The sequence below is a fragment of the Spodoptera frugiperda genome, chromosome 1 (assembly GCF_023101765.2).
Source record: "Spodoptera frugiperda isolate SF20-4 chromosome 1, AGI-APGP_CSIRO_Sfru_2.0, whole genome shotgun sequence".
In the NCBI taxonomy this organism is placed as follows: Eukaryota; Metazoa; Arthropoda; class Insecta; order Lepidoptera; family Noctuidae; genus Spodoptera; species Spodoptera frugiperda.
In genome coordinates this window covers 13,844,192-13,870,461 of record NC_064212.1, presented here as the reverse complement: position 1 = coordinate 13,870,461, position 26,270 = coordinate 13,844,192, and the positions used below count along the sequence as shown (strand labels likewise).

The 26,270-nt window shown below is 36.7% G+C and overlaps 2 protein-coding genes across 23 annotated transcripts in view; one reads left to right on the top strand and one right to left on the bottom strand.

Moving 5' to 3' along the window:
- The window catches only part of LOC118273435 (uncharacterized), a 58,698-nt gene extending 41,436 nt beyond the window's left edge, over positions 1–17,262 (top strand). The window contains exons 3-5 of the mRNA XM_035590408.2: positions 13,703–13,959; positions 15,513–15,690; positions 15,930–17,262. Of these exons, the coding sequence (XP_035446301.1) occupies positions 13,703–13,959; positions 15,513–15,690; positions 15,930–16,235 (741 nt within the window). The 3' untranslated portion in view covers positions 16,236–17,262. The remainder of the gene's footprint in view (positions 1–13,702; positions 13,960–15,512; positions 15,691–15,929) is intronic.
- A 200-nt stretch (positions 17,263–17,462) lies between these two features.
- Positions 17,463–26,270, bottom strand: part of LOC118273212 (voltage-dependent L-type calcium channel subunit beta-2) — a 161,864-nt gene continuing 153,056 nt past the window's right edge. For 16 of the 22 annotated variants that reach the window (XM_050702221.1, XM_050702434.1, XM_050702485.1 and 13 more), the window contains 5 exons: positions 24,767–24,907; positions 24,100–24,267; positions 20,547–20,647; positions 19,626–19,693; positions 17,463–18,095 (listed from right to left, as the gene is read on the bottom strand). In XM_050702221.1, the coding sequence (XP_050558178.1) occupies positions 17,785–18,095; positions 19,626–19,693; positions 20,547–20,647; positions 24,100–24,267; positions 24,767–24,907 (789 nt within the window). In that variant the 3' untranslated portion in view covers positions 17,463–17,784. Of the gene's footprint in view, positions 18,096–19,625; positions 19,694–20,544; positions 20,648–24,099; positions 24,268–24,766; positions 24,908–26,270 lie in introns of all 22 variants that reach the window. The other 6 variants (XM_050702396.1, XM_050702602.1, XM_035590061.2 and 3 more) reach the window with 1 other exon arrangement.

The window sequence follows — 26,270 nt, the reverse complement described above, 5'->3', positions numbered from 1 at the left end:
GAATACACGCTGTATATGCGTCAGGGTTGCCAAGGACCAGATTGAAATAAATAAACAAAATGTCTATAAATATAAATAAAATTATGAAGATAAATTATCTTTATCTAAATGTTTCCTATTACAAATTTTTGACATTTAGCATATTAGTTCTGTCTGCAATAACTTTGGGATGTAGTATCCGGTGCTGTGTTTATGTTTCCTGCCTCCAAAACAACGGGGCTGTAATTATATGCAATATATTTTTGAAAAAATACTATTTAATTGCTACATTGCTCTCTGTTGCATTCCTCTCGGTAAACGGTATTTTCGATTCGATTGTCGGATACTCACATCCGAATCGTGAGAGTAATTATTTTGCAAAAATACCTACTGACTTGTTATAGGAAGTGCTTTCTCCTGGTATTTCTAAGTACTTAGTATACATACTCGTTGCCTCCGGTTCCTGAAAGGACATAATCAATTACAACTCTTGTCGAATCTGTCAAACATAATTGCTTGACAAAATTTCTTATCTATAGCTACCTACACTCCGTCTATTATGTGTGCCTGTTTTATCATAATAAAGCTCCAAATTAAGAGTATAAGTCACTCATTTATCTTCAGTCGTGATCACTTTCAATAGAAAACCTAACAAGAAATTATTCATTAAGCTATAATAAGTCCTTTAGAAACAGGAGTCATTGATATTCTCCTTTGGAAAAATAATACGTGATTGATGCATGAGCCAGCCCTAAGGATCTTCAAACAACAATGCGCGCCTTTGAGGCATCAGACAGTTCTCAAGTTACTGCACCTCATAACGATCCTTGTCCCGTGCAGCGTAGCGTCATGTTGCACGATGCGCGTGCGCATCAATGGAAGCCGGCCTTCCGAAGCGCCATATTTGTTTTTTAATTATCGAACAACCATTTTTGAATTCTTTCGCTAATTAGCAAGATGTTATTGCTTTTAGGAAGGTTCCTAAAAGGTTAATGCAAAAGAAATTATTATCATTTAAGTTTTGAAAAGAAACCGAAGTTGTTTAAGTAGAATATAATTAAAAACAACTGTCTAAATACTTTGAATGTTACAGCAATGATGTATGCGTTACATTTGCATAACGAGTGGTCATAAGTTGAACAGTGCACTTTTTATTAGCTTTGAAGGTCATTTAAAGTTACAGACAGACTGGATGATAAAATGATAACTTTGTATTTCATACAGTGAGTTCACATTATTCGACATTGCTTTTATGTTTGAACTTTTGAAGGTCATGGTCCTTTTGGTATAAAAAGGACCAACTTCTATAAAAACCCAACCGTGTATAAAAGGCCAATTTATCTGTTTGTCTGATAAGTTCAAAGTCACAGACAGTGCATAATTGTTCGATTCTTGGAAACAGATATATTATGTGACAAATATAAAACTTGAAATACACATTGTTTGTTGAAATCGACGCACACTGATTAAACTGTTTAAGTAAACCATTGTGTAAATAAGAATCAGATAATCTCAAGAGTTTAGTTATAAAATGATAGGTGAACTCACACATAAATGACATTATGTATTCACTTTATCTATACCTATTTATAAAGATTAAGCAAAGTTGTATGCATTTTGACTAGTTTACTATCCAACCTGTGGACACAAAATATTTATTCTTTATTTAACTACTATGCTATTACACAGAGTTTAACTGTTAAATTCATAATAATAGAAGACAAGTAAAGCCAGTCGTAAGTCTCGGCGCACGAGTTTTATCATTCGCTAATTGTTCGTACAACACAATCGTACGCGCATCCGACGAGACCGGTCACGAATCGGGATGAGCTAGTGTTGTAGCGAAAAGCGAAATAATTTTAGATATTTAAACTGATGAATTATTGAAAAATGTTCCAGGGAAAATATGTCACAAATAATCTAATATTTCATAGCAATGTTTAATCAATACAACAATTCAACTTTGCTACAATTAACAAACCAGTATAAAAACAATTCAACTCTACCATAGCTTACAAGCCAGTACAACCTACAAAATAACGATTTATAATACCTATTAAAGCTAAAACATGTAGGTGTAACTTTTTGTTAAGCTCTAGGTATCTTTTAAATGGTCATTCGTTACGTTTGTAACAGATATGAATGCAAGTAATTTAATGATTAATTGTCATTATTGCTAACTCAAGCCTCCAAGGTCGAGTCAGTCACTTCTAAATCGTTACTTAAATGAATAAGGAGTTGACAGATTTGTACCACTCACACCCACATAAATATCTACTTATTTATTTTTATTTGAACAAAGAGTTATTCGATTTATTCTGAAAATAAATTGATGTGAGTGAATGTGTCCCATCACTAGTTTGTACTGAAACTTGTACAATGTTGCGCTTGAGCCGATCTCAGTGTTTATTTGCGTATGCGTCAATTAGCGCACATCTGTCAAGTTATTGAACAAACAATACGAACTTCTGTATATTTTGTACAGACGTATGTATTTAGTAAGAGTTCATTCCTGAGCTTAGCTGGAGCTTTGCATCTTTGATTTCTTCATATAACACAGCAAGATACATTGTATTTTAATTTTCCTTTTGTAGCAAAACTAGTGGACTCGAAGGACCAAAAGATTTGGTCTTTAGTTCCCTTGTCATCTTGTCTCCCTATCAATCTTTACTAGACATACCATGACCTAATGATGTATTTAAACCGTCGTTAAGTCAACTACCAATTTACACAGTGCAAATTGCAAACAAGCGGTCGCAAGTCGGCGGCCGAAACATGTTTATTTGCAATTAGTCGCGCTTTCAAAGGATTGTTGCCGTACGACTCAAATGTCTCCGTATTTAGTTAATTGCGTAAGTGTTCTGCGACCAATCGCTAAACAGAGCTGTCGTAATTGTTCAGAAACGAGAATTCAGAATATGGAATCTAAAGGCTTTTTTACTGGTCTATTGGTAAGTAATTGATGAAATCCCTAAGAAACAGTAAGCCACGGATCATTGGTAATATTTACTTAAGTTAAATCCAAATCTTTAATTGCAACTGGATCAATAAGACATCAAGGTCCAGCAAAAAGACAAACGTATCTTTTAATGGACTTGATTACTAATATTTTTAGATACGTCTAATAGACTTCATAAAATATTTACATTTCATACGACAAAACAATGGCCTCCTCTATTTTTGTAATAGTTTCAATATTGATACTCAAGTGGCTTACCTATCTCTAAAACTGTCTGTTATCTGTACCAAATAAAAACGCTGGTAGAAAAAGTTTCAAGTGAACATCTTAAGATGGCACGCGTCATTTACATTCTGCCTCTGCTTGTAACCACGTCACAGTTTTTCTAACGCTTTCATCTTTTTTCTAAGTAAATTATTTTCGTGAATCCGTTTTATAATTATGACTAGATGGAACTACGCCCAATCTAATTTGTAATGCCACTGAATCATACTAAAACGTTAATGACGACAAATATTCTCAGTATTAGGGATCATTAAAAATAAAAGTAGGAAGGTATTAAAATGGGTAATGACTTCATTATCATCGCTTCTTAATGAAATACATAGATATACTGAGAAGAAACATTAACGATACAAATTATCTGTGTTGGTCCTTTTGTACGAGCTTGTAAAGTCAACGACAATACCCTTTGAATATCCATCTTTCATCATTGGCAATTGCTTTCTGATGTGACAGTTGAATCAAATGGGTATTCAATTACAGTTTACAATCGTAAAGGCGAACTCAAACGGCCAATAATGCCAATATAAATAAATGAGCTACACGCTTCCAGCTCAAGTGCAGAGGCTATAAATTGTATGATCATTATTTCGTAAGCAGATACAATGTCCAATGCATGGCAATACACTTAGCAGTAATTGTTTAACCAGATAACAATCTTTCGTAATTACAAACTTGTATCTATGAAAACGATTTTGAAATATCATGAAATGTATCTGATGTCGTCCTCAGGTACACTTTCTTGAAAGTTTTGAAATAGAGCTTAATTTGACATATTTTATTTCTTACTCATCCAATAGATTGACACTTTTATTCAGTTTTTCTCCATATTCTTTGGGCAACTAGTTCAAACAGTCTTCTTACTTCTTTTTACTATCATGTCTGAGCATTGAATGAATGAACATTTTGCACAAAAAGGTATAATTACTGTCGGAATTTTTGGACTTGTACGAAAAATTATTAAGTTTTTCACCAAATGCTTACCTAAGTAGGGCGATGATCGCGATATGTTTTTTCTATAAAATCATTGAACTTTATGAGTAAAAAATAGAACGGTATAGTGGTCTAAATACAATTTAATCTAGTAAAAAGTGATCAGTGTGAAGCTGAATTCTATGGATCGAGACATCCCAATTCCCAACACTTGACAGGTTACCGTTTGATTACCATTCAGTCGCTGATGTCATGAGAATGTTTTTTAATGCTGAAGAAGTTGTGCTGTAGCAACAGTTATTTTCTGGAATTGCGACTAATTTTTAACAGTTTTCGGCATTCGTTCGCCATTAATTATATCTATATAATAACTATTGCACAAATTATAAAAGTCGTAATAGATAGAGTTTAGAGGGACTAAGAAGCATATTTTTTAGTGAACAAGTTTCCATAAGTCCCCTTGTATGTAGAATGGTTTCCTACAGAAGCCGTGAGATGGTAGTGATTGAGCTCAGCTTCCTGCGCACCTGGCCCGTCGCACGTGCGGTGCGCGCGTGCATGCCAGGCTACGTGTTTTTTGTGCTACCATCTTAAGCGGTTGTCTTTATCATGTGAGTAGGGTTGAGCTTTCAATTTTTGTTACTTTGACTTGTTGTGTCTTATGAAGATTGTTTTTGAAAGGTTATATTGAGTTTACATCTTGGAATTGTTGTTTCTTGTAGATACTATTAGACTTTTGCAAATTTCATATGAAAATATGCATCGTTCATAAAAAGCTGTCTGTAGATCTTATGTTTTCGTAGATTATGTATCAAAAATCATCGTTTACTATATAATACTTAAGATGAAAGCTATTTAATCGTAAAAATAAACTTTGTGACTTGCCTACAAATCTTTGCTGCTCTGCCAACCCTTGCTTTAAGGACACACTTTTTGCTCTCAAAGCTCCTGTGGTTTTTAAAGGGCTGTCAGCATATGGTGTGTAATAATGGTGTCTGATACGCATGCGCAGGTGAGCCAGACACAGCTGAAGGTAATGAAGGCTTTGTTTACTAGTAATTATTGTTCTGTTTGAGTTTTTAAAGTAAGATAGAGGACAGATGACTACTGTGTAATGATATGTTTGTTGTAGTGACATCCTGGATGGAGGAGTGACAATGTATTTGTTCATAATGATGTTTATCGTCTATAGTTTATATGCAGGTTGACTTTTAATGATTTTGTTGTTTTCGAAAAGGGTTACGATAATTAATGTTATTTTATTTTAGACGTTCAAATGGTAAGATTACTGTAACGTAACTAAATGAGAGCTTAACTAAACAGTCGTGTGTTATTGTAAAAATACATAGACGCTCACTATAACTCGCCATAGATAACATAATTATAAATAGCATTCGTTTTTAGAGCTTGACAACGCTTTACTTTCCCTCCAATCGAATCGAAGCAATGCACTCGATAGTTCTGTTATTGATTGAAAGCTACCCCTCACCGTAAAACACATCTTTCAATATTTAAGGGTTCTCGTATCTATTTAAGCTCCTTACATAAGTCGGCTCTTAGTAACTCCCATATGTTCTTCTTATTACGGGAGCACTTATCATCAAACGAGCTGGTTTACGACATTTAGGAGAACGCATCTCCCGCCGGTGGGCTAACACCTCAGTGTTGTTCCAGTTGTCAGTCATATGTGACTGATGAGCTATAAAACTTAAATAGAAATAAATCTAAAGAACAAGGGCAGAAGGACCAGTTTCAGGGAAACGAGATAAAAGAACAATTTGGGAAACAAAATTTACGCTATCGTCTTTCTTCGTATCTAAGCTATAGCAATAAATTTGTTTTTGCCACTTAAATTATTCAGCCCCAATGGATGTGAGGAGGAGATCCTTTCCTTTACTGAGCAAATAATGTAAGCTTACAGTGGCAATACTAATGCATTCAGGATTTAATAAGTAAATTCTGTCCCTACCCTACGTTAAGCTATAGTTAGAACAACATGGTCCTTCTGTCCTCATTTTGAGTGAAGCATTAGAATAGGTCAGGTCTCAAGTGATCTCTTATTTCGTGAGAGGGCTAAATATATTTTTATTCAATTGTTTTATGATCCACTTGTCGAGAGTTTTGTAATACATGATTGTTTTATCCGTGCTCTGGAAACAGGGCAATGCTTTTCGCGCATTCGACTGGTTCATCAATTAAATTGTTTTGATGGTTAAACAAATTAGAACGTTGGTTTATAGGTCACTGAGTATAAATTCGTTTGGCTGATAACAGATATTCTAAAATGATTGTGATTTTGATTAAGGTCTAATCTTTTTAATTACTTTTCTTAGAATATATGTTTAAAGACCAAAAATAAAAAGTTTCAGAACATCTCCTCTTTATAATTGATTGACTCCTTCTATCGTTTAAAGTAGGCTTAATAGGATTAAAAAGATTACCACGGATTAAGATTCGAGTCTTCGAGAGCATGTCAAATCGCATTACGTTTGGATCACGAGCATTTTCTTGATGCACTAATGATTGCACCACTTTCAATGTGCAGCTTAAAAAGTCTTTATTACAAAGGAATAGAGTTGGTATTTGTCTATTTAGGTGTAATAGTAAAGATGTAGATAGAAAAAGTAGTGGAGGTCAAATGTCGAATGATGACACTTAAGATTGTATGCTACTATACAATGTTTCGTTGATAAAACAGGAAATATTTTTTGTTAGAGATATAGTACTAGATGTCGGGCCTAGTCAAAGTCGTGTATCACGTATTTTATGGCAATTTCTTGCAGAATTTCTAAGAATTTTTACACAGTAACCTTCATTTTGGTAGATTATATAATCTTTGTGCGAAACTTGTATACGTTCTGATATGAATCCACGGTATTACGATGGACTAGAGATATAAGTGATCATATAATATCATTTTAACAAATAGGTAGACAAAAAGTAGTAGAAATGAATGGAATACTTTCTCATAGAGCACGCGAACTAATAACAACATAATTGTTGGTACGCAATAATTGCCGAGTTCCTGTCCGGTGCCATTTTCCGGTAATTTTTACCGTTTATTGTTATAATTGTAACGACCTCGGTAATTTTCCTGCGTTAGGCCGACGGTGGTGAGCCATTTTTTTCTATAATTTTGCGGCTTCTATATAATAATACAATAATTATGATACAGTAATTTAAGAATAGGAGGATATTTGTGGCGCCTATTATAACTGTGTGGTGTGGCTGAAGTTGGTATCTTGCGACATAGTTTAAGTATAATTTAGGTAGTAGGAATTGGAAAAGTTTACAAAGAAATTCTTATAGTTTCTCCTATAAATTATGTGCTCTTCCAAGAATAACAGAACATAAAAATCCCACAATTTTATAATTCAATAGACCTGGAAATCAAACAAGATTGCATCTGCGTTGCGTGTTTTTCTTTCAATTGCAAGAAGTAGGTTAACTATGGCATGCGTAGGCGCAACCCGTGAGATGGGCCATTAACTTGTCAATGCACTGTTATCATTATTTGAACTAAGAACTTCCATCCACACTATATCAGATACTTTGAAACGCCATCTTAAGTAATATTGGATTGGTATAAAGTTATTATTATTAGAACAAAAAATATATCTAAGCAATGGTTGTAGTTACTTTAAGGATTTATGGATATCTAAGTTTATCTTTTTATAAGAAATGCATGTTTAAATTGGTGCGAATTCCGAACATGAATACTGCAGACGTTGCAATTTTAAAATGCTGGTTTGTAGCTATGCGATTGTTCTTAATTTCATTACACTGCGTTCTTAATACCAATAATGTTAAGCTAGTAATCAATTTAAAAACCATTAAACATTACACACATCACCCTAACCACATCAATCACTAGCACTGGTAATCCTCAAATGGTAGTAATCTGTATGTCGTAATTGGGTAAGAATCGGTCCGGCACGGCGGATACACGCGCTCGCCGTACTTTTCTATAACCGGGCCGGACAAAAACCGTCACGATCGGCCGTGCTTCCCATTTCCTAATTTCCTGCTGTAAACGTCACACCTCATTCGGCCCAATTTAGCGGCGTCCTGTAGCAAACGACACGAGATCGGCGTTATAGGGAAGCTGGAGAAACGTTTTTGTTTGTGGTTTAATCTTGTCAGAGATAATAATACAAGTATTGTTTTCGTGAGCTTTGAGATGATTTATAGGAAATGTTGGTTAGTGAATGGTAATAGTTACTGTTGTTTTTGAGTTTTTTGTACCGAAGGACCAAAAACTTAGTGTCGACTTCAAACTTTTTGGGGATCAAAGGACCAAAAATTACAAACATTGACCGTAATTGTCTAGTAATTATTTGGCAGTATAAAGTTATTTTATATGTATATTACATTTCTGACGCCAAGTTACAGGATAATTTCTCCGCTTATTTCTTGGCCTCTACGTCCGACTTCATAATGCATGCCACTATGATGTTTTCAATGAAATTCAGTCGCCACTGCCGCCCGCCATCCGGCTAGTTTACGATCACACAGACAGAATAACGGACAGGAAGACATTTTGCCCACTTTTCTCCATTAGACTGTCAGAAATATTTAAACGCGCATAATTTGCTGACGAAATTGCTAAACGACATCCATGGGAAACCCTTTGATATTTTTATTGTAAGTAGTTTCATAAAAGTATTACTCAGAATATTTTGTTTCTCTAATATTTTATTTAGTTTAGTAAGTCAGCGGGTTTTTTATTTTCCGACGGCGCTTACCTACTTATCTATTTTATGCAATGTAAAATAGGAATTTCAGATCACTTGCGTTAGTTGAGATTAAATTTGAGAAAAAATGTATTGAGAAGAAAAGAAATCGTTTATTCAGAAGCAATTGAAAATTTATATTTCATTTTAAAGCTTTATTCAGTGAGTATAATAACTTGTCATACATAAGTTAGCGCTAAAAAAGAGAACTAGTTCATTATGTAGTGACAACATTGGGTAGTGCCTTATTTACAAGATGCTAGTGAATAAGGGTACATTTTCACTGTTTTTTTTTTTTTTTGAAATAGTAAAATAAACTGTGAACTGAGCCCTCTGTGTACATTATTCTAGACAGGGGACCGTGGCGCGTGCGGCGTCCAGTTGCTCCCGACTCGTACGCTTCGGACGGATGTTTGCTCACTTACCACTGTAGTCTCATCAATTTGTCCCGTAATATTTGTGAGTACAACTCATGGGGTGGGTTGGAAACAAGAGATACTTAATTGATGCCAATGAACTTTGTTTTGGGTGGTCAGCAATTGACGTAAAATAGCGTTCCTTGTAAAATAGATACAATAACGTGAAGAAATTCACAGATTCTACCGTTGGTGTGGCCAAATTAACCGCAAAGTTCTTATACTGAAGCTTTTTTCGAATTCCAAACAGTTAATCGCATTCCGATACATAAAAACTAGTATTACGTCACTTTTGTAATGATCTTACGTGCGATTACGTCTACCGAATTACTCTTAACGGTACTGAGTATGATCCTGTTTGCAACGCTTGTTGTTGGTCTAGTTGAAATTACATTATATTTATCGTGGCCCGAGGGTACTCGCTCAATTTTGTACCGTTATTGTATCGAAAATGTGGACCGAAGTGTACTCTTAGCTGGGTTACAACAATGTGGATTATTGTATTTATAAGATACTAGCGACCTGCTCTAGCTTCGCATGGGTGAAATGGTGATATATTATGCACGTATTATACATATAAATCCTCTTGAATCACTCTACCTATTAAAAAACCGATTAGGATTTAAGCATACAAAGGGACATAGGGACAGAGAAAACGAACGACTTATTTTAATACCATGTAGTGATTTTGCTGTAGTAGGATTATTTTAATTGGCTTTTCGAAAATAACAATGTCGTTAAGATCTCTTCTTGTTAAGATGTTCGATTATTTCATAAATGTTTTATAATGTTTATGGCATCAAATGATATCTATTTATACTTTGAAGCAGCTCTCTATCTAATTTAGTGTTAAAGGTGCGTGTTCGTGTCTGGAATCTAATAGCTACCTTCAATAAAGCCGCCCATTACAACACTGGATGTAATAAACGCCTACCAGTACTGCAGGTGTTAACCCGCGTCTTATAAGACCTGCGTGTGGGCAGAACAAACTGTTTCGTTAGCGACACGAGTTTGTTTTAAATCAACATCGTTATGCTAGTTATCAAGGGTTTACTAAAAATATTTTTGTGTTTTCGATAACTACATTTACATCTGTAAGGACAGTTTCTAAAATAAATCTAAATAACGGATAGTTATCATGCAACAATTTAATTTACCTACGTCAATCATTATCAATTACTATTGGGATGCTCATCCATCAAAATGTCAATCTTAATAAACAAACAGACATGTAACGCCATCTATCTTCACAGTTACACACTACGTTAACAATGCTATAGTACCGCGTATTACGCATGCGCGTGCGCGGTCCACTGTGCGCGAGAGTTAACGCTGCGGACAATGTGGTCACATTATAAGCAATTTGAGGTAAAGGACCATTATCGGTCTTTTGGGACTTATTCTTATGTAATGGCCGCTCTTTGATGATTGTTGCGAGAGTTACAGAAATAAACGTTTTAGGAGATGTTGAAATAAGTGTCTTGCCTTAAAATGTTTTTTGGATGCGCTTGTAATGTTTGGGACAGTACAGTAGACCAGATTCATAATATATCTACTCAAAATCAGTGCAATTAAAATAAGAATCAAATCTTAACTCCTTAAAGCTCGGAGTGACTGAAAAAACAAAGAAAGAAAAATAAAGCGGATGTTTTGACATTTTCTCGTGTTGACAACGGAACAGGAGATTGGAAAGAACAAGTTGTGTAGCTCGTTAAAATTCAAGCATGCACTAACAAATGGCCATAACCAATAGCCTTGTAACAAGGATGTCTAATCCGTGGTATAAAACTTTTTTATCACCGCATTTTCTAACCTGTTGCGCGCCAACTTAGCTTGACACTTACAGTGCCGTTGCAAGTCTTGCTCACCTTTCATTTCGTAAGGGCGTACTTAGTTTCGTGTAAGACCGCGGACACGCTTAGCCTGGTCAGGTTTGGTTGCTAGTACCGCATTCCTGTGCCGTCCGGTGACAGTTTTTGCGTTTCCTTCGTCGAGTCACCAGTTCAAGTTCAGTGGCTGCCGACGAAAGATGACCACTTTTACCGGTGCTTTCTTCCCGCTCGGAATAATCAAGCTTTCAGTATATCAAGTTGTTAATTTAATATGACGTCTCAATGGCATTGTATGCAAATTTTGCGGATACTCGGAACCTAGGACGTGATATTAGAACAATAGCCGTCCGGATTTTTGTTTAGTTCCAGTACGATATGAAGGTATGTTTGTTTTATGGATAATTTTTTTGCGAGGAATTTTCCCTTTGAGGTCACTAACCCTTTATTGGAGTCAGAAAAAATATTAATTAACACGAATAATACATTTCAATAACAAGTGATTCTTATGAGACGACCTTCAAGAGCTCATAAATTATATTCCAAACTCTCCCACGATAAATTTTCGGGTCCTTGAACCACCTGGCCACTTGCAAATTGTGTTCGAACATTCACACGGTGTTTCCAAGTTGTGGGTACAATCGATCGGGAGTAGGTTCGGTTTCCGTGACAGGACAGGTGTCGACTTACCCTTTGTGTGGGGGCTGGGAGCTTCCGGCGCCAAGTCAGGTCTTGTTGCAAGTGCTATGTTTTAAACTAGGCATTGTTTTAAAAATGTTTAATGAAAACTGATAATTAATTTAATTTGGATAACGTTATTGGTAAGATGTTTAATCAATACTCCTAAAAAAAGATGTGTGAAACACATCAATTAAAATTTCGCTTAAAGTTGAAATGAAAAAATGATAAAAAAGGTTTAATTAGAACAAAAAATAATAAATTAAGCTATTGATAAAAAATCTTAACTAAAAATACAAAAAACTTACACAGCTTTTTAAAAATTCTCACCGTACCTACATCCCATCAAGGAACATCCTGAATCATTATAAATCTCAACATTTCTTGTCCCTATCGACAAAATGAGGAAGTAAGCGACAGATGCTTGCAATCCAATACAACCCCCTGTAGAGCTCGAAAGCTTTACCCACGCAGCCACGCAAGGCTGATCAAGGCTCAGTATCGCCCGCGCGTCGACTCGTACGCACGTGTCATGGCCGCGTTCGCGCCCGTTCCGGCCCCGCGCATGCGTCTCGCGCTGCACCCCCATAATATTCACGTGAGTCATCTCCAACAAATCCACCATTATTTTAATATTGCGATGTGGCTTCAGTTCATTATATTTTTGTGTTATATGTTCTTATTGTGCGGTGTGAACAACTGTCGTGGGAACTGGATATTCTGCAATCTTTGCATTCTGTTACACAGTATAATAACATTATTGGTCGTTGGTTACTGTACTTGACTATCTTGTTTGTGAACCTGCGATTTGTTTAGCGGTTTCCAAAAGGATTCGTTGCTGTGTTAGAAGTTTTAGATTTTACATACGTTATGACCTTTTAGACCACTTATCAGTCATCTTTCGTCATCTGATTCATACAAATAATAAAATAATAGCCTTTCACCAGTCAGTCTTAAAACGGAGAATGTATGGTCCTAAAAGCACCCTTAAGCGTAGTATCATATTGCGGTATTTCTTATTTCTTTACATATTTCTAATGACGCGTACTTAGACGTTCAAAACAACTTATTGTTTTCGCAAAACTTGCTACCTACTCCTCGAAATATGTATGAGTACTGACTTAATTGTGCATTGTGGTTTGTTACCTGAAACTCATAAACCTTGAAGAAAACAATTCCACTTGAATTTTTACTTATTTTGCGTCAAATTACATTAGCAATTATATTATTTGGCTAAAATTCCTCACGAACTCTTGTATCGTTGGGTTTAAAATTTATCTGTTTGCTGAAATATTTTTACATGTATAATCTCCTGTTTGCACTCAGATTACAAGGCTGTAGCTCCCAACGATTACTCCCTAAAAACGGAAGTTTGATATGTTTGCGCTTATCAATAACAGTTGAAATTACATGTACTTATGACCTAAAATTTGAATTTTATCATTGCCAACCTCTTTCTGAAATGATAATTTCCTTATTGCTGTGTTTAAATATTGGAGTTAATTGGATTCTTTTAACCGCCTAGTCAAAGGACGAGGAACCGTTGACAATTTTGTTAATTATCCACAACCTGTATCTGAAGTTAAAACTATTAATGAAGACCGGAAGGTCATAACAACCCCATATTTTTTAAATAAAATCAAGATTATGGACACTATACCCACCCTGTCACCCAACCGTGGCAGTATCCACCTGTTTCCTACACAAGGGAGGCCATTCAACAGTGGAAATCATCCGGTGTCACAAATACTAAAGATACTCAATACCAAATTGGCATTGTTTGTAAATAAATGTAATGTAACTGACTGTTGACCAGTTTGCAAGCTTTAACGTGGTCCTTTGTTCCGAAACTTAAGCAGCTTAATTAAAAATGTTATTTCTTTTTGTCCACAGACGACAATAAAAGTGTACGCACGCTGCCTCAGGCCAGACATTGAGTACAAAACGCTGTCGGTGACGTGGGGCACTCGGGCGCAGGAGGTGGTCTCCACACTCCTGGGCAAGTTCCGCATGAGGCACAGAGACCCGAGGCTGTTCTACCTCAGCATGGAAGTCAGAGTGAGGGCCGCGGGACTAAGGACCACGCTGGTCTTAGATGATGATGCAAGACCTGCAGCGCTTCAGGCGTGCCATCCCAAGGGATATTCGAAGTAAGTGTTGTGTTAGATTGATTAATTATTATTTAAGTGAGTTTAGGTTTTCTAGTTACCATATTCAAGAAGTGACAGTTATGGTTTGATTTATTGAATTTATACAGAGTAGAACATGATCGAGAGTTATCTACTTTACCAATATTATTTCAAACCACATAAACAATACTCAAAACAAAATCAGCAAAACCCTTTCAGTTAGGAGAAACTTTTATTTTTAACCAACCATCGGTCAACAGAAAACCCTTCAGTACGCGCCGGGACCACCGGCCGGCGGACCGAAAAAGATCCACTTTTGTCCCTTCTTCCGGCACGAGCTATTCTCGTCCACCAAAGATGGCGACTATAAAAATTATAAAAACTTTTAAAAGAGTCCTCTTAGCTCTTTATTGACCATATGTATCGTGTTACTGTGTGTTGACAGTTAGAAGTAGATCGCTCGGATCATTCTGAGTTGTTATTCAGTATTAAATGGGTCGTTACCCACGGGTAGAGCAATATGTTTTAAATGTATTACTAGGTTTATGGGAGTTTTGATTACACTTTATGAGCTTCGTAAGCCATTGTTGTTGTAAGGTGTGTATTAGAGAAGACGTAGTAGTTAGATTTTTACCCGACTGCGCCAGAAGGAGGGTTATGTTTTTCGAATGTATGTATGTATGTATGTATGTATGTATGTATGTATGTATGTATGTATAATTGTTTGGCACGCTCTGCAGCCTAAACGGCTTGATGGATTTTGGCTTGAGAGGTGTCGTTAGATTCGTATTTACTGTGAGAGTGACACTGGATACATTAAAATAATAAAAAAACAAAATGGCGGATTTTTGGCGCCAAATTCGAATATTGCTCACTCTCTAGCCTGAACGACTCGATGGATTTCAGCTTGATAGGGGTCGTTTGATTCGTATTTACTGTGAGAGAGACTATAAAACTAATAAAAATAAAAGAAAATGAAATAAAAAAGGTAATTTAAAAAACTAAAAAACCCGACTGCGTTTCTTTATAACATGAAAATGAAAAAACCCTAAAACAAGAAAGTCATTGTAAAATTGAAGCAGTCGGGACCCAGTCTAGAAAGCTAGCAGTATATGCCCTCACTAAATGTTTAGAATGGGTCCCGACTGCTTCAATTTTACAATGACTTTCTTGTTTTAGGGTTTTTTAATAAGAATAATACCAAATATTAAATAAAGTAACGCTATCCCCAGCATTAGAATAGCCTTGGACACTGAGAAAATCTTATATTGCTCGTTAGTTAAGCCAGAGAACAACAAGCCGTGAGAATGATCTATTCAATACGCAAGCAAGGCTTTGTGGACAAATAGACAATATATCTGCATTGAATTACTCGGCACTGAGATTTTTACAAAAACATTAATGAAATATTTGTTTTGCTTCAACTATGAAAAAACGCAAAAAAAGTCGAATCAAATCTGTTTTCAAGAGAATTATTGAAGAGTTTAAATAAAACCATTATGCGCCTCAAAGGACCAGATTTTTAGGGAATTTGTCTCATGATGTAATCTAACCATTCACGTGATAATTTCCAGGTTCCAGCTTCAGATGCGTCCTGGTGGTTTGATCAAGATCTACGACTCAGCGCTGATGTCCTCCTCGCAGTACAAGTGCCTGCTGACCAGTGAGAGGACCACGGCAGACGAGGTCCTGGCCATTTTGCTGCACTGCTACGATTCCAATGAGGGTGTCGAGAGGTTCTCGCTCTATGAGGTTTGTATCTTTTCTATTTGAGATGGAATAGAAATGTTTCCGTTAGCGTCTGAACTTTTTATAATACCTGTGAGCAATGTCGAGTAGATGATAAACTTTATTTTAAATTCTGCTCAGTACCTAGGCATATCAGTACGATTGTTGTTTAACCTTACTTCCTAGTCTTATAGCTCTTTTGTTTCAAATACATAGTAAGTTTAGTTTGAACAATTGTTTAACCAAATAACTTGTAATTTCAGGTCAGTCCCTCGCAGGAGTACGAGCGAAAGTTACACCCTGATGACCTTCCCCTGATGGTGCAGCGCGCCTGGCCTGTGGACAGCGACTGCCACTTCAGGGTACGGAGGAATCCAAGAGCACCTCCCTTACCGCCCCGGAGTCTACCTCCTCCCGAAGAAACCCCCTCCGAAGACGAGGAACCTTCCAGAGCATTATCAGCTCTCTCCCTCGAAGCTGAAGGCGAGAAGAGAAGATATAGCCCCGTCTACAAGTTCCCCAGCATCAGCTACTGTAGGGAAACCAAGAATGACTATTTGTACATCTGACTAGCCGTGTACTTAGCCAGGTTTAGACGATTAAAGTGCCGCGCCAAAGGCCGCAAGCACCTGGATGGAACAGTGAGAAAGCGACTCTTGTGAAGTGTAAATAACGTACAGTTTTGTGTAAAGTGTAAATACGGATTATGGATTGCTGAGGTGTTTGGTGTAAGCTTTGGGCCCTCTCTGATGGAACGGAGTGAATCGATGTGGAATTTGACAAATGGCCCAACGTCCTTTAGGACTACGGCTTTGTTATTAGAATCTCCGAGTAGTTTCAATCAGCTAGGGTTCTCAGTGAGTGTGAAACCAAAGAGTTGTTGCAATAATGTTTGTAATTAACCTAATGAGGCAGTTATTAATAAGTCATAGAAAGATCCAGAACGATGTCAGTATTCAGAGTTATCTGGAATAGTCCAGACCAGTTAACATGACTTCAAAATAAATACAGGAATATTGTCAAGAAGTCACAAGTGAATTGCTAGTACTAAGATGGTCATAGCTTTTGCCATTGTATTACTTAAGGCGCTACTCAAAGTAAATGGTAGACAGAGCCTATATTTTGTATATTTGTGATGTAGAAAATGCTTAAATGCGATTTTTATTAGCAATGAGGACATTATTGTTCGTTAAATGTGAAAAATTAAAACCATATTTTTGTATGAGGAATAGAGCTAAAATAGTGTTTTATGTACCTAAAGCAAATCTCTCTGGTGTAGGTACTATTTTTGCTAGAAAAATCAAACTATATTCTGGATATTTCTTAATTTATATTTGTATAAAATCTCCGTAAAATGTTGCAACTATTAAAATGTAATTCTATGAGAATGTATATAATTAATGTATTATTTAGCTAGTAGACACCAAAGAGGCACGCGAGCGATAATATTATGAAGAATTAGATTTATTTAACAACTGTTACGCGTTTTAATGTTTAATTTATTTAATATGGCTGCCTGACGGGCGCCAGTGACATGTTGAACATCATCGAATTTACTTCAAACACGTCTAATAAACTGCGATATGTTTTTGAAAACTGAAGTTTTATTTTATTCATTTTTCTATAAGGGGTCACAATTTCTAATATACCTCGTACCATCTTCTGAAGTCCTCGTTCATCAGAACAAATATGATGATTTTTTAAATTTATTACGTTTGAAACACATACATGTTTCTGTGTATTTCAAATAAGATAAAACTGTGCATTTACGTAGACGAGAAAAAGAAACTTCGATCATCGATATAAAGTATTTTATTTACAAATGATTGCAACAATGAAGTACAGACGATGCAATATAATTACAGAGTATGTTCAAAAAATGGGAAACGGATAATATCTAACGGTACTAAACTTAGCTCCCTCTTCAGTATGTAAAATTTATACAATCGCCGCGAGAAGCGGCGGCGCGGCGAGACGCGGCACGGCGACCTGCACCGTGCGGCAGAACGTGCGGCACTGCGGCACGCTGTGGCACTGACTACTGCCAAGTAGTGCAGGGTGGTACAGCGCGGCAGTGCGGCGCGGCAGGCGCACGGTGCGGGGCGCAGCGCGGCGCGGTTACACAGCGTTAAGCGCGCGGCGCGACGGCCCGTAGTCGTCCGGTGGGTCACGGTCGCGGCGCCGCTCGTCACGCGCGTACTCGCGCCCGTATTCTTCCCTCGCGTAAGCGTCGCGGCCGTAGTCACGCGTGTAGTCGTGGCCGTACGCGTCGTGCGCGGCGGCCGCGTGCGCCGGCTGCGCGCGCTCGCGCGTGTACTCGGGCCCGTAGTCGTGGTACTCGCGCGGGTAGCCGCGCTCGTACCGCTCGGCGCCGCGCGGGTAGTAGTCCTCCTCCAGCCGCTCCGGCCGCGCCGCGCGGGACCTGCCGCCTGCAGACCGTGACACATGCTTGTAAACGTACTTAGTCTGAGATGGTTCATTATGAAAAATAAAACTATGAAACCCTTCAAAATCAACACGCACTCTTTTAACAAACTCAACAAAGAACACAAAAACTCAAAACTAATCGGAACAATCGCGGCCCTGGAGTTCTATTCAGCCCTTGCATTGATCAGGGTCCTTGGAGCACACACATCACACTGGGCGAGGACTCTTTAGGACTGACTTCCTGGGCGAGGAGAGGGGCACCCACACTTACTGCTAGGTTACTAGGCCGGGGGACATCTGCATGACGGTCCCGTCAGAATGTACTCGCACTTTACCCGGGACCGGGATGACTACGGTCGCGGCCGCGGGGAGGGGGGACGGCGACGCTGTGGAACAATTCACTTGAGATGCTGCAGACTACAAGCCTGATAAACCGTTCTGCGCCTTGAGAAAGTATCTTGCTTGATGAAAGTCGATCTGCTTCGTGCGTGACGGACGATCGAGAGGACTTGTTACGGCGAAACGGGTTGCAATGAAAGGGATAGAAGAAGGGTATGAGATGTGTGCAGCTAGGGTCACGAAGTTATGTAAGGTAGTATCAAGTCGAATGCATCATCATCGCCGTAAACACGTTCGCATATTATGGACAAAGTATACATGTTGATTTTTGGTAAAGTGCGGCTATTCGAGATATCAACAAAATATAGGTAATTTTAATGCCCTACGATTCAAAACTCATTAAAACGCATCACAGTTAGCGTCATTCTGAACCGCTGTTACGTGTTAGCTGGCAGAATCCAGCAGCTTCAAGCAGCTGTTGGGTTCTGAGGGGTTAATGAAGCATCACCCTGAAGCGACAAGCGGTTAGAAGGATGGGGGCCGCTAGAAATTGTATGCAACCTGGACGGGGGCCGGTGCGTCTGACAATAAACACCTGGAATTTAGTCTTCGGCTCGGTTGTTAGTGGGCCTGCCCCGACGCTTGTACTGAAATGAACAGGAGGGTCAGTCGACGGGCTCCACTGCGGGGAGGGGACCACATCTACTACATACTACAACATCTATGTCTCACGCAGTTTGCATACTACCACATCTTCATTTTGGTATAAATACTTCCATGACCTTGATATTCGAGTATATTTTGGATGCGGTCGTATACAAACAACGCTAATACGGTGAGGTACAGTCAAGGACAATAACTGAGAAACTGCTATTCGATTTTTGTAGTAAGCCCATGACTGTACCTTAGATATTAGTAGACATTGATAGACAGAAAATGACAAACATGTAATGAATATATGAATACATCTATTTTCTAAACTAAAATATATAATATGACGTGACGAATGTAAAAAATGTTTCAGGAGTGATATGTAGCACTATGGAGATGCTTAATGTCGTTTAAAAGTAAGTTGTGTATTTTTTTTGTATGGTAAACGTACCTATAATTTAAAAACACTGGGAGGTAAAGGTCCTTGAAATAAATAAAACCAAAAAAGTATAAATAAGAATAATTATTTGGTGATAAGTTACCTCTTTCCCTCTCGTAGGAATACGAGTCGGACCTCTCGCGGTGTCCTCCAGTGTTAGCAGGGGGTTCAAAATATCGCAGTACACGGTTACACAGGGGTCATAATATATTATACATATAGTACTATATTTCACATGGTGTACAATTTGATTTATTTCTTGTGTATTTGTGTAAAATTTTCAATTGCGTAGTCGGTTATTTAAAAGGTGTAAAGGTGGTTCGTAATCTTGATTGTATGTATGAGCAGGACTCATTCAGAACTTATAATTATTTTTATCACAAACGTATTTAAAAACAACATAGGTAACCAGTTGCTTGCAATAATTTTGTATGAGGTACAGTCAGCTAAGTTATTTGGTACACAAGTAAGAAAATAAAAACTGATTTAGTACAGAGACAAGTAAATATTAATATTGTTTTACTAAAATGTATAACATAACAAAATTATTCTTTGTATATAACATAAATCAACGTTTATTTTTTTCAGCATACCAAATAATTTGGTTGACTGTACCAATAAATGTGCAGCTAGACTAATGGCTGCTCAGAGCTTTTGATCAGGCGCCTAATTATTGATAATACCTAGTAATTAAGCCATAATTAATATTGTTATAACATCGAACATTTATCAAATAGCTTTAAAATATAAAGTGTTAGATGTCACTGTCACGTTTAGTACCCACGTGTGTTATGTGTCAGTCAAGAAGTTAAAAGATTTGATGACTTTGTTCAATTCTCATAATTTTTATCATGTCATCATAAATTGTCCTGTTTGCCGTATTGCATTTTGTCTAGAATTATGAAGTATTTTAGATTCACTTTATTCCTATCTCTAACAGTGTGTCACGTGTTAATGTTATGTAATGTATTGTAAATAAGTTGTGTGTGGTGTGTATGTAAGGTATGTGGTAGTGTCCTCACCAGGCATGGCGTGTGCATGGTGCGCATGCGCGCGCGGTAGATGCGAGGCGCGCGCCGGCGCCGTGTCCTCGTGCACCGGTGGGTGGGTCGCGCGCCAGTACGCCTGGGGAGACACAGTGATCAGTGCATTATTATTATAGTCTTGCTTTTAGAAAGACGACTCCAACGACATACATATCTGAATATGGACACTAAAAATATTTCCTTACTACATTAAGTGCGGTAAATCATAAATAAATTCAGTAATATGTTAAGTAATAATAATTAAGCAATATACCAATTGTCCACAGCCTGAATCTTATTCCTTCTTGGAATCTTTGTTATAGCTTAGGTATAATAAATATCCTTCTAGCTAATACAGTGCAAGATCGCCAATGGACTTTACATATCATAGTTATATTTTGAAGCTTATGTACGAGTATTTATAAACAAAACTATTACATATAGTCCAAATTAGTACTTTACTAAGATTTACAGTCAGTTGCAGAAAACTGTCTTTAAAATCGACATTAGTTAATCCGTCATTATCGCTAATATTCCATTAAATTTAAAGACGTTGCACAAAACTGTTGCGGGTCCCTTTAATGGGACTTTAACTAAAGAAGACATTAAAAAGTGTTGCAAGTTAAAACACATATTTTGAATGAACTGATTACGTAGTATTTGTATACTCTGTGGAACTGATTGAATGTAAATTGTCATTAAGGATGGAAGGATGCGAATCCCGCTTCGAAAGAAACCGATTTTTTAAAATGACGATTTATCGATCGTGACTCGATTTATTTCATGTAGTTAAAAGACACTATAAAAATCAATACAATACCATTTGTTACTACTTAGTTACTTGTAAACTAAGACTTAGTTATGAGTTTTTTATAATGGAAAATCCAGAGCTAATCACATTTTTTACGTAATACCTATATCTATATTTTGTATTTTATTAAATATCTCTATATTTAATAGATTAGGTATATGTGTTATTTTAATTAACTACTATTAAATGTATTTTGAAGTGTCTTAATAGTGGAATACGTATAAATATCTAATTTTCTTCTAATTCCCTGAACCGATTCAATTAATGTGTTCCGATTTAAAATAGGTATCAACCTTTTTGGTTCGCGGGAATAAAATCCTAGATGACCATTGACCAGCCCTAGTTGTCAATAATGTCATCATGAGCGTTTCTGTCATCAGGAAAAATCCTATTTTTTTACGATAAAAATATTATCAATTGCTTTAATGTGGTGTTGAATTATCTTTCATTGGTATCGTAACACCGTTTGTAAGAGAGAAGATTTAATGTAGCTTCTAGGTGTTTGTTATTGTTGTGATTAATTGAGAATTGGACTCGTCTCGAGTTTTCCTTTTGTAGAAAGAATTTTCAGTATTATTCATTAACCATGGTATCTGATGCAACACAGGCTGGTTCAGGCAGTATGCATCGCCCTTTTACTAACTTTTTAAGCAAAGAATTAACCAAAGAATGGTATAATATTGCACCCACAGAGGAAGTACGAATTACCCCCGTAGGTGGCTTGGTATTTTAGTAAAATAAATATATAATAAAATAAATTAATTTAAAACAAGATAAGTCGTTTTATTTATTCTTAAAAATAACTACTTAATAGTTAACACTTCTTTAGCATTTACCCAGTCTCTATAAAGAACAAGGTATATACATCTATTAATACACCTATTCCCCGAGCATGATATGGAAATACCTAAGGAAGGCCTATGTTTGGCAGGAAGCTGATCTTCGGTAGATCCAGTAGCGAAGAATCACAAACATCTATATGACGAAAATTGCGCGGACGTAGGAGCATAAAATTTGGTACACTTATAGTTTATGTGTAGGAGAAGTGCAGAACGCTAATATTTTTCATAAATAATGCTTATAAAGTACATTCATAATCAATAAATAAATAAATCAATAAATAAAACATTACACACACTACCATGCATAGTAGGGGAAGGTAGGGTAATTGAGAACGGCGGGTAATTGGGAACACGTTGATAAGTTCCACTTCCCCTCCCCGTATCCCGTCTCGCGGCTATTCGAGGTATGCTTCCCCCGCCCCTAAGTGCGCAAGCGACAGTGGGAACTGGAGGATGCACGCATCTTGACACGGTGAGTCAAAATGTTTTTATTGCATTTTTGTTATAAATTTTGTGTTTTCATACATTAGATGCAAATGTCATATTTTTGAGTACAATGACACCATATTTCGTAAGTTTATTTCATGGATAATCCGTTTTAAAATTTTACGTGTTATAGGATTCACTTATAATGCTATCGAAGGTCGCGACCATTTTTATTCAAATTATCGACTGCCGGTAATTAGGAACGGTGGGTGGCGGGTAATTGGGAACGTTCATATTTACAATTTGTTTTTATATTTTTATTACAATACATTTTTTTTTAGATGAGGCGAGACGTTGATGCAGCCAGACTGAACCAGACACCACCAGTTCAAATATCAGATTCACATGACCACGATAAAGCTTTGGGCACATGTGCAATGCACTTCCAGAGAGACCAGCAAAAGTTACGTGTGTGATATGTGTCATGAAATGAAAAAATATTTTTTTCCGTTATAAGCAGACAGATAAATAATGTTTTTAAGTTTTAATAAAAGTTGATTCCTTTTTTAAGAGAAAATACTTTTTTTTGCCTTTTAAGTTAAGTGTTCCTAATTCCCCCACCTTCCCCTATCGTATTTGACAAAACGTCAAATTGACAGACATTGCGATGATATTAAAAGAAGAAGAAATGAAAAGAGGTTTCTCATTGAAGGAGGTTAATATAATGAAGAGGTTGGTTATTCATAATGCGCCGGAATATATTAATTTGAATTTTACAAAACGAATAGCAATTCATTAAATAAAAATTATCCTTGAACGTATGTTAAGTGGTATTGTAAATTAAATCGTATATGGTCGAATTTTGACCACTAGGCGACCACTAGTATCAATAACTATGTGAGGCCATCAATAGTCAATAATAATAATCAAATTGAGTATCTCGCAAATGCGTAAAGCTGTAGAAATCCTGTATCTCACACGAAACTCTTCTCCGTCATGTTTTTCAAATAAATTTATCCTATCTGGTACACGACGTCGTCGTGGAAGGAGCGAATAAAGATGATAGGCTTGAAAGGGACATTATAAATAATACTGTAATAAAGTAAAAAAATATTACTAGCACTATTTACAAAAGAATTCAGAGTTTAATAACAAGTTTAATGGATGTTTGACTAGGCATTAAAAATTATAACCCCAAACTGTCAATTTAATGCTCCTTTAGCGCTAATGACGTTTTGTGCAACGTAAAAAATAGGCTAAAGTCCCGATTTGACGTTTCTTTAATTAAAGTTAATCCGGCATTAAAATGAGATAGAAATACTTCTTTGTGCAACACTTTAAAGCTTCATTAATATTTAAAGTCACTTTAAAAATTTAATGATCGTTCCTGCAACTGACTGTTAGCTAACCATCTAAACATTTTGCCCTCAGCAGTCTACCATCTCAAAACCAACAAAATAATGAATGAGTTACCTCTAAATATTCAGCAATATGTTCGCAAGCATCCTCGAGCTGGTTCTCGTCCAGGATGACGTCGAACATGTCTGGCGGACACTGCGCCAGCTTCTCCGCCGCCACCATCTGCACCGACAGGTTCTTCGTCTGGCCCTTGCCACGGGATTTTATCAGTCGCTGTAGCACCTGGAAATTATAATTAAAATAATTAATACATCAGAATTCTTAAATGATTATTTATTGATTTTACGGCATATTCAAGAAACTACGCTGATCGCTTACCATCAGGTGACCAGTCTTGCCGTTTGCCCCTAATCCATAAAAAAACTACGCCCATTATTGGTATCACTAAGATGATGAGAACGAAAGACTTTGTCATCTTGAAAATGTCACTGTACGTATCTAAATGAACAATATCACAAAAGGTCGATGATTGCCTTGAAATTATTATTTACATATTAGATTGGATTTGAGTGTTAGCACAGTTAACAAAACTAGCATCATCAATATTACAAGTTGCATGATTGTTTTTTTTTTATAGGGCCAAAGTTAACTATAATTTAGCATTGAAATTATGACTGTGGGCCAATCTTATTCATTTTCAATGTGTTGAGAAATGCTAATAAAGCCACAGAGAGGCACTCGCAATGTCTAGTTACTATATTACTATAAGATCTGGTAATACCTTGGGACTGGATATCTTCAGGTACACGATGGTGGGAGCCAGCGAAGTCTTGGCCAGTTGCGAGGGGTGGTTGATGGTGTCGCAGTCCAGCACCACGAGCTGCAGCGTGCGAGCCAACTCGAATATCCTCTCGATCTCCGCCTGGACACAATTATTTTACACATTACATCAAGAAATTGTATGAAAAGCATATCTATGGAAGTACGTGTTTACAAAACCGACTTTGATAGAATTAAAAGGAACTTAAAATCAGTTATTTTGTGTATTAACTGCCAATTTCAATAACCAATCTTAATCCAAAATCTTTGATCGTTAGTATTAGAACTTGAAACGGGATATTTACCATGTTTTTCTATTTCTATGAGTTTCCGATATTTCAGCACTGTTGCAAGCGCCATGATCACGGATGAACTGGGATAAATATCATGTCTCAAGTTTTATTACTAGTAGCTTAAAATCTTTGATCGTTCTTAATTTTTGACAGAAATCTATTGTACTAATGTCGAAAACCAATACTAATCTAATAATTTCAGATTAAGATCGGTTATTGAAATCGGCGGTAAGTAGGTTATGTAACAGTCTCGTACTTCCATAGGTGTAGATCTGCCAATAGCGAGGTATTCGCTTGCGATTAAACCAAGATGGCGTTAAAAGCGCGCGTTAATAAAAATGCAGATAAAAATTGATTAAAAGATCAAAAACTCAACGCAAAATGGCGACAATATCGAAAAGCTACAAATAAGAAATACATTTATAATCATTTTTAGAACGAAATTTATATTTGTTAATAAATAATTGTGTGTTTAGCAGTTATTGTTATATTATTTTCCGTTTCTATAAAGCATGAATACACCAAGAAAAAGGTGTATTTTAATACTTCTTCTCATCTACTCCACAAAAACTGGCAACTTCTAGGGGTGTAAGTAGGTGTACTCTATCAAGAGTCTCTGTTAGCCGTTAATTAAAAAAAAAACTTGTAACTATGGCAATATTAGGTCTAGTCAGTCTAGCTTCTTCTAGTAAGCTACATAGTCATAAGCATGGTCTATTAAGTAAAATGTATATAAGTGGCATATATTATTATTCTGACATCTTAGTTTAGCTGGCTATAATTAGATGGTAAAATTTAATTTCAAAAACCCTTTTGATATGAATCGACTTCTTGAAAAGAACGCCAGACCAACTCTGACTAACTGATATGCAGCTCTGCTTTGGCAGAATGAAATATATTCAAATGTATAAAGTCTTACATTTAAGTACTTAAATATCGGCACGTTTTCTATCCCCGAAGGGACAGATAGAGGTGTACCTTATGGGACGTATTGCCACTGTACAATGTACAGTCTCATTTTATAATTTATAAGTCCCATGTAATAGGGGGTGAGCCTATTGTATTGCCATATACCGGGCACAGCAAATTTAAGCACATATTTCTGGATAAAACGACACATTGTTTTTCTATTTTTAAATGAAAGAAGTTAAACACATTTGTATTAATTCAGCC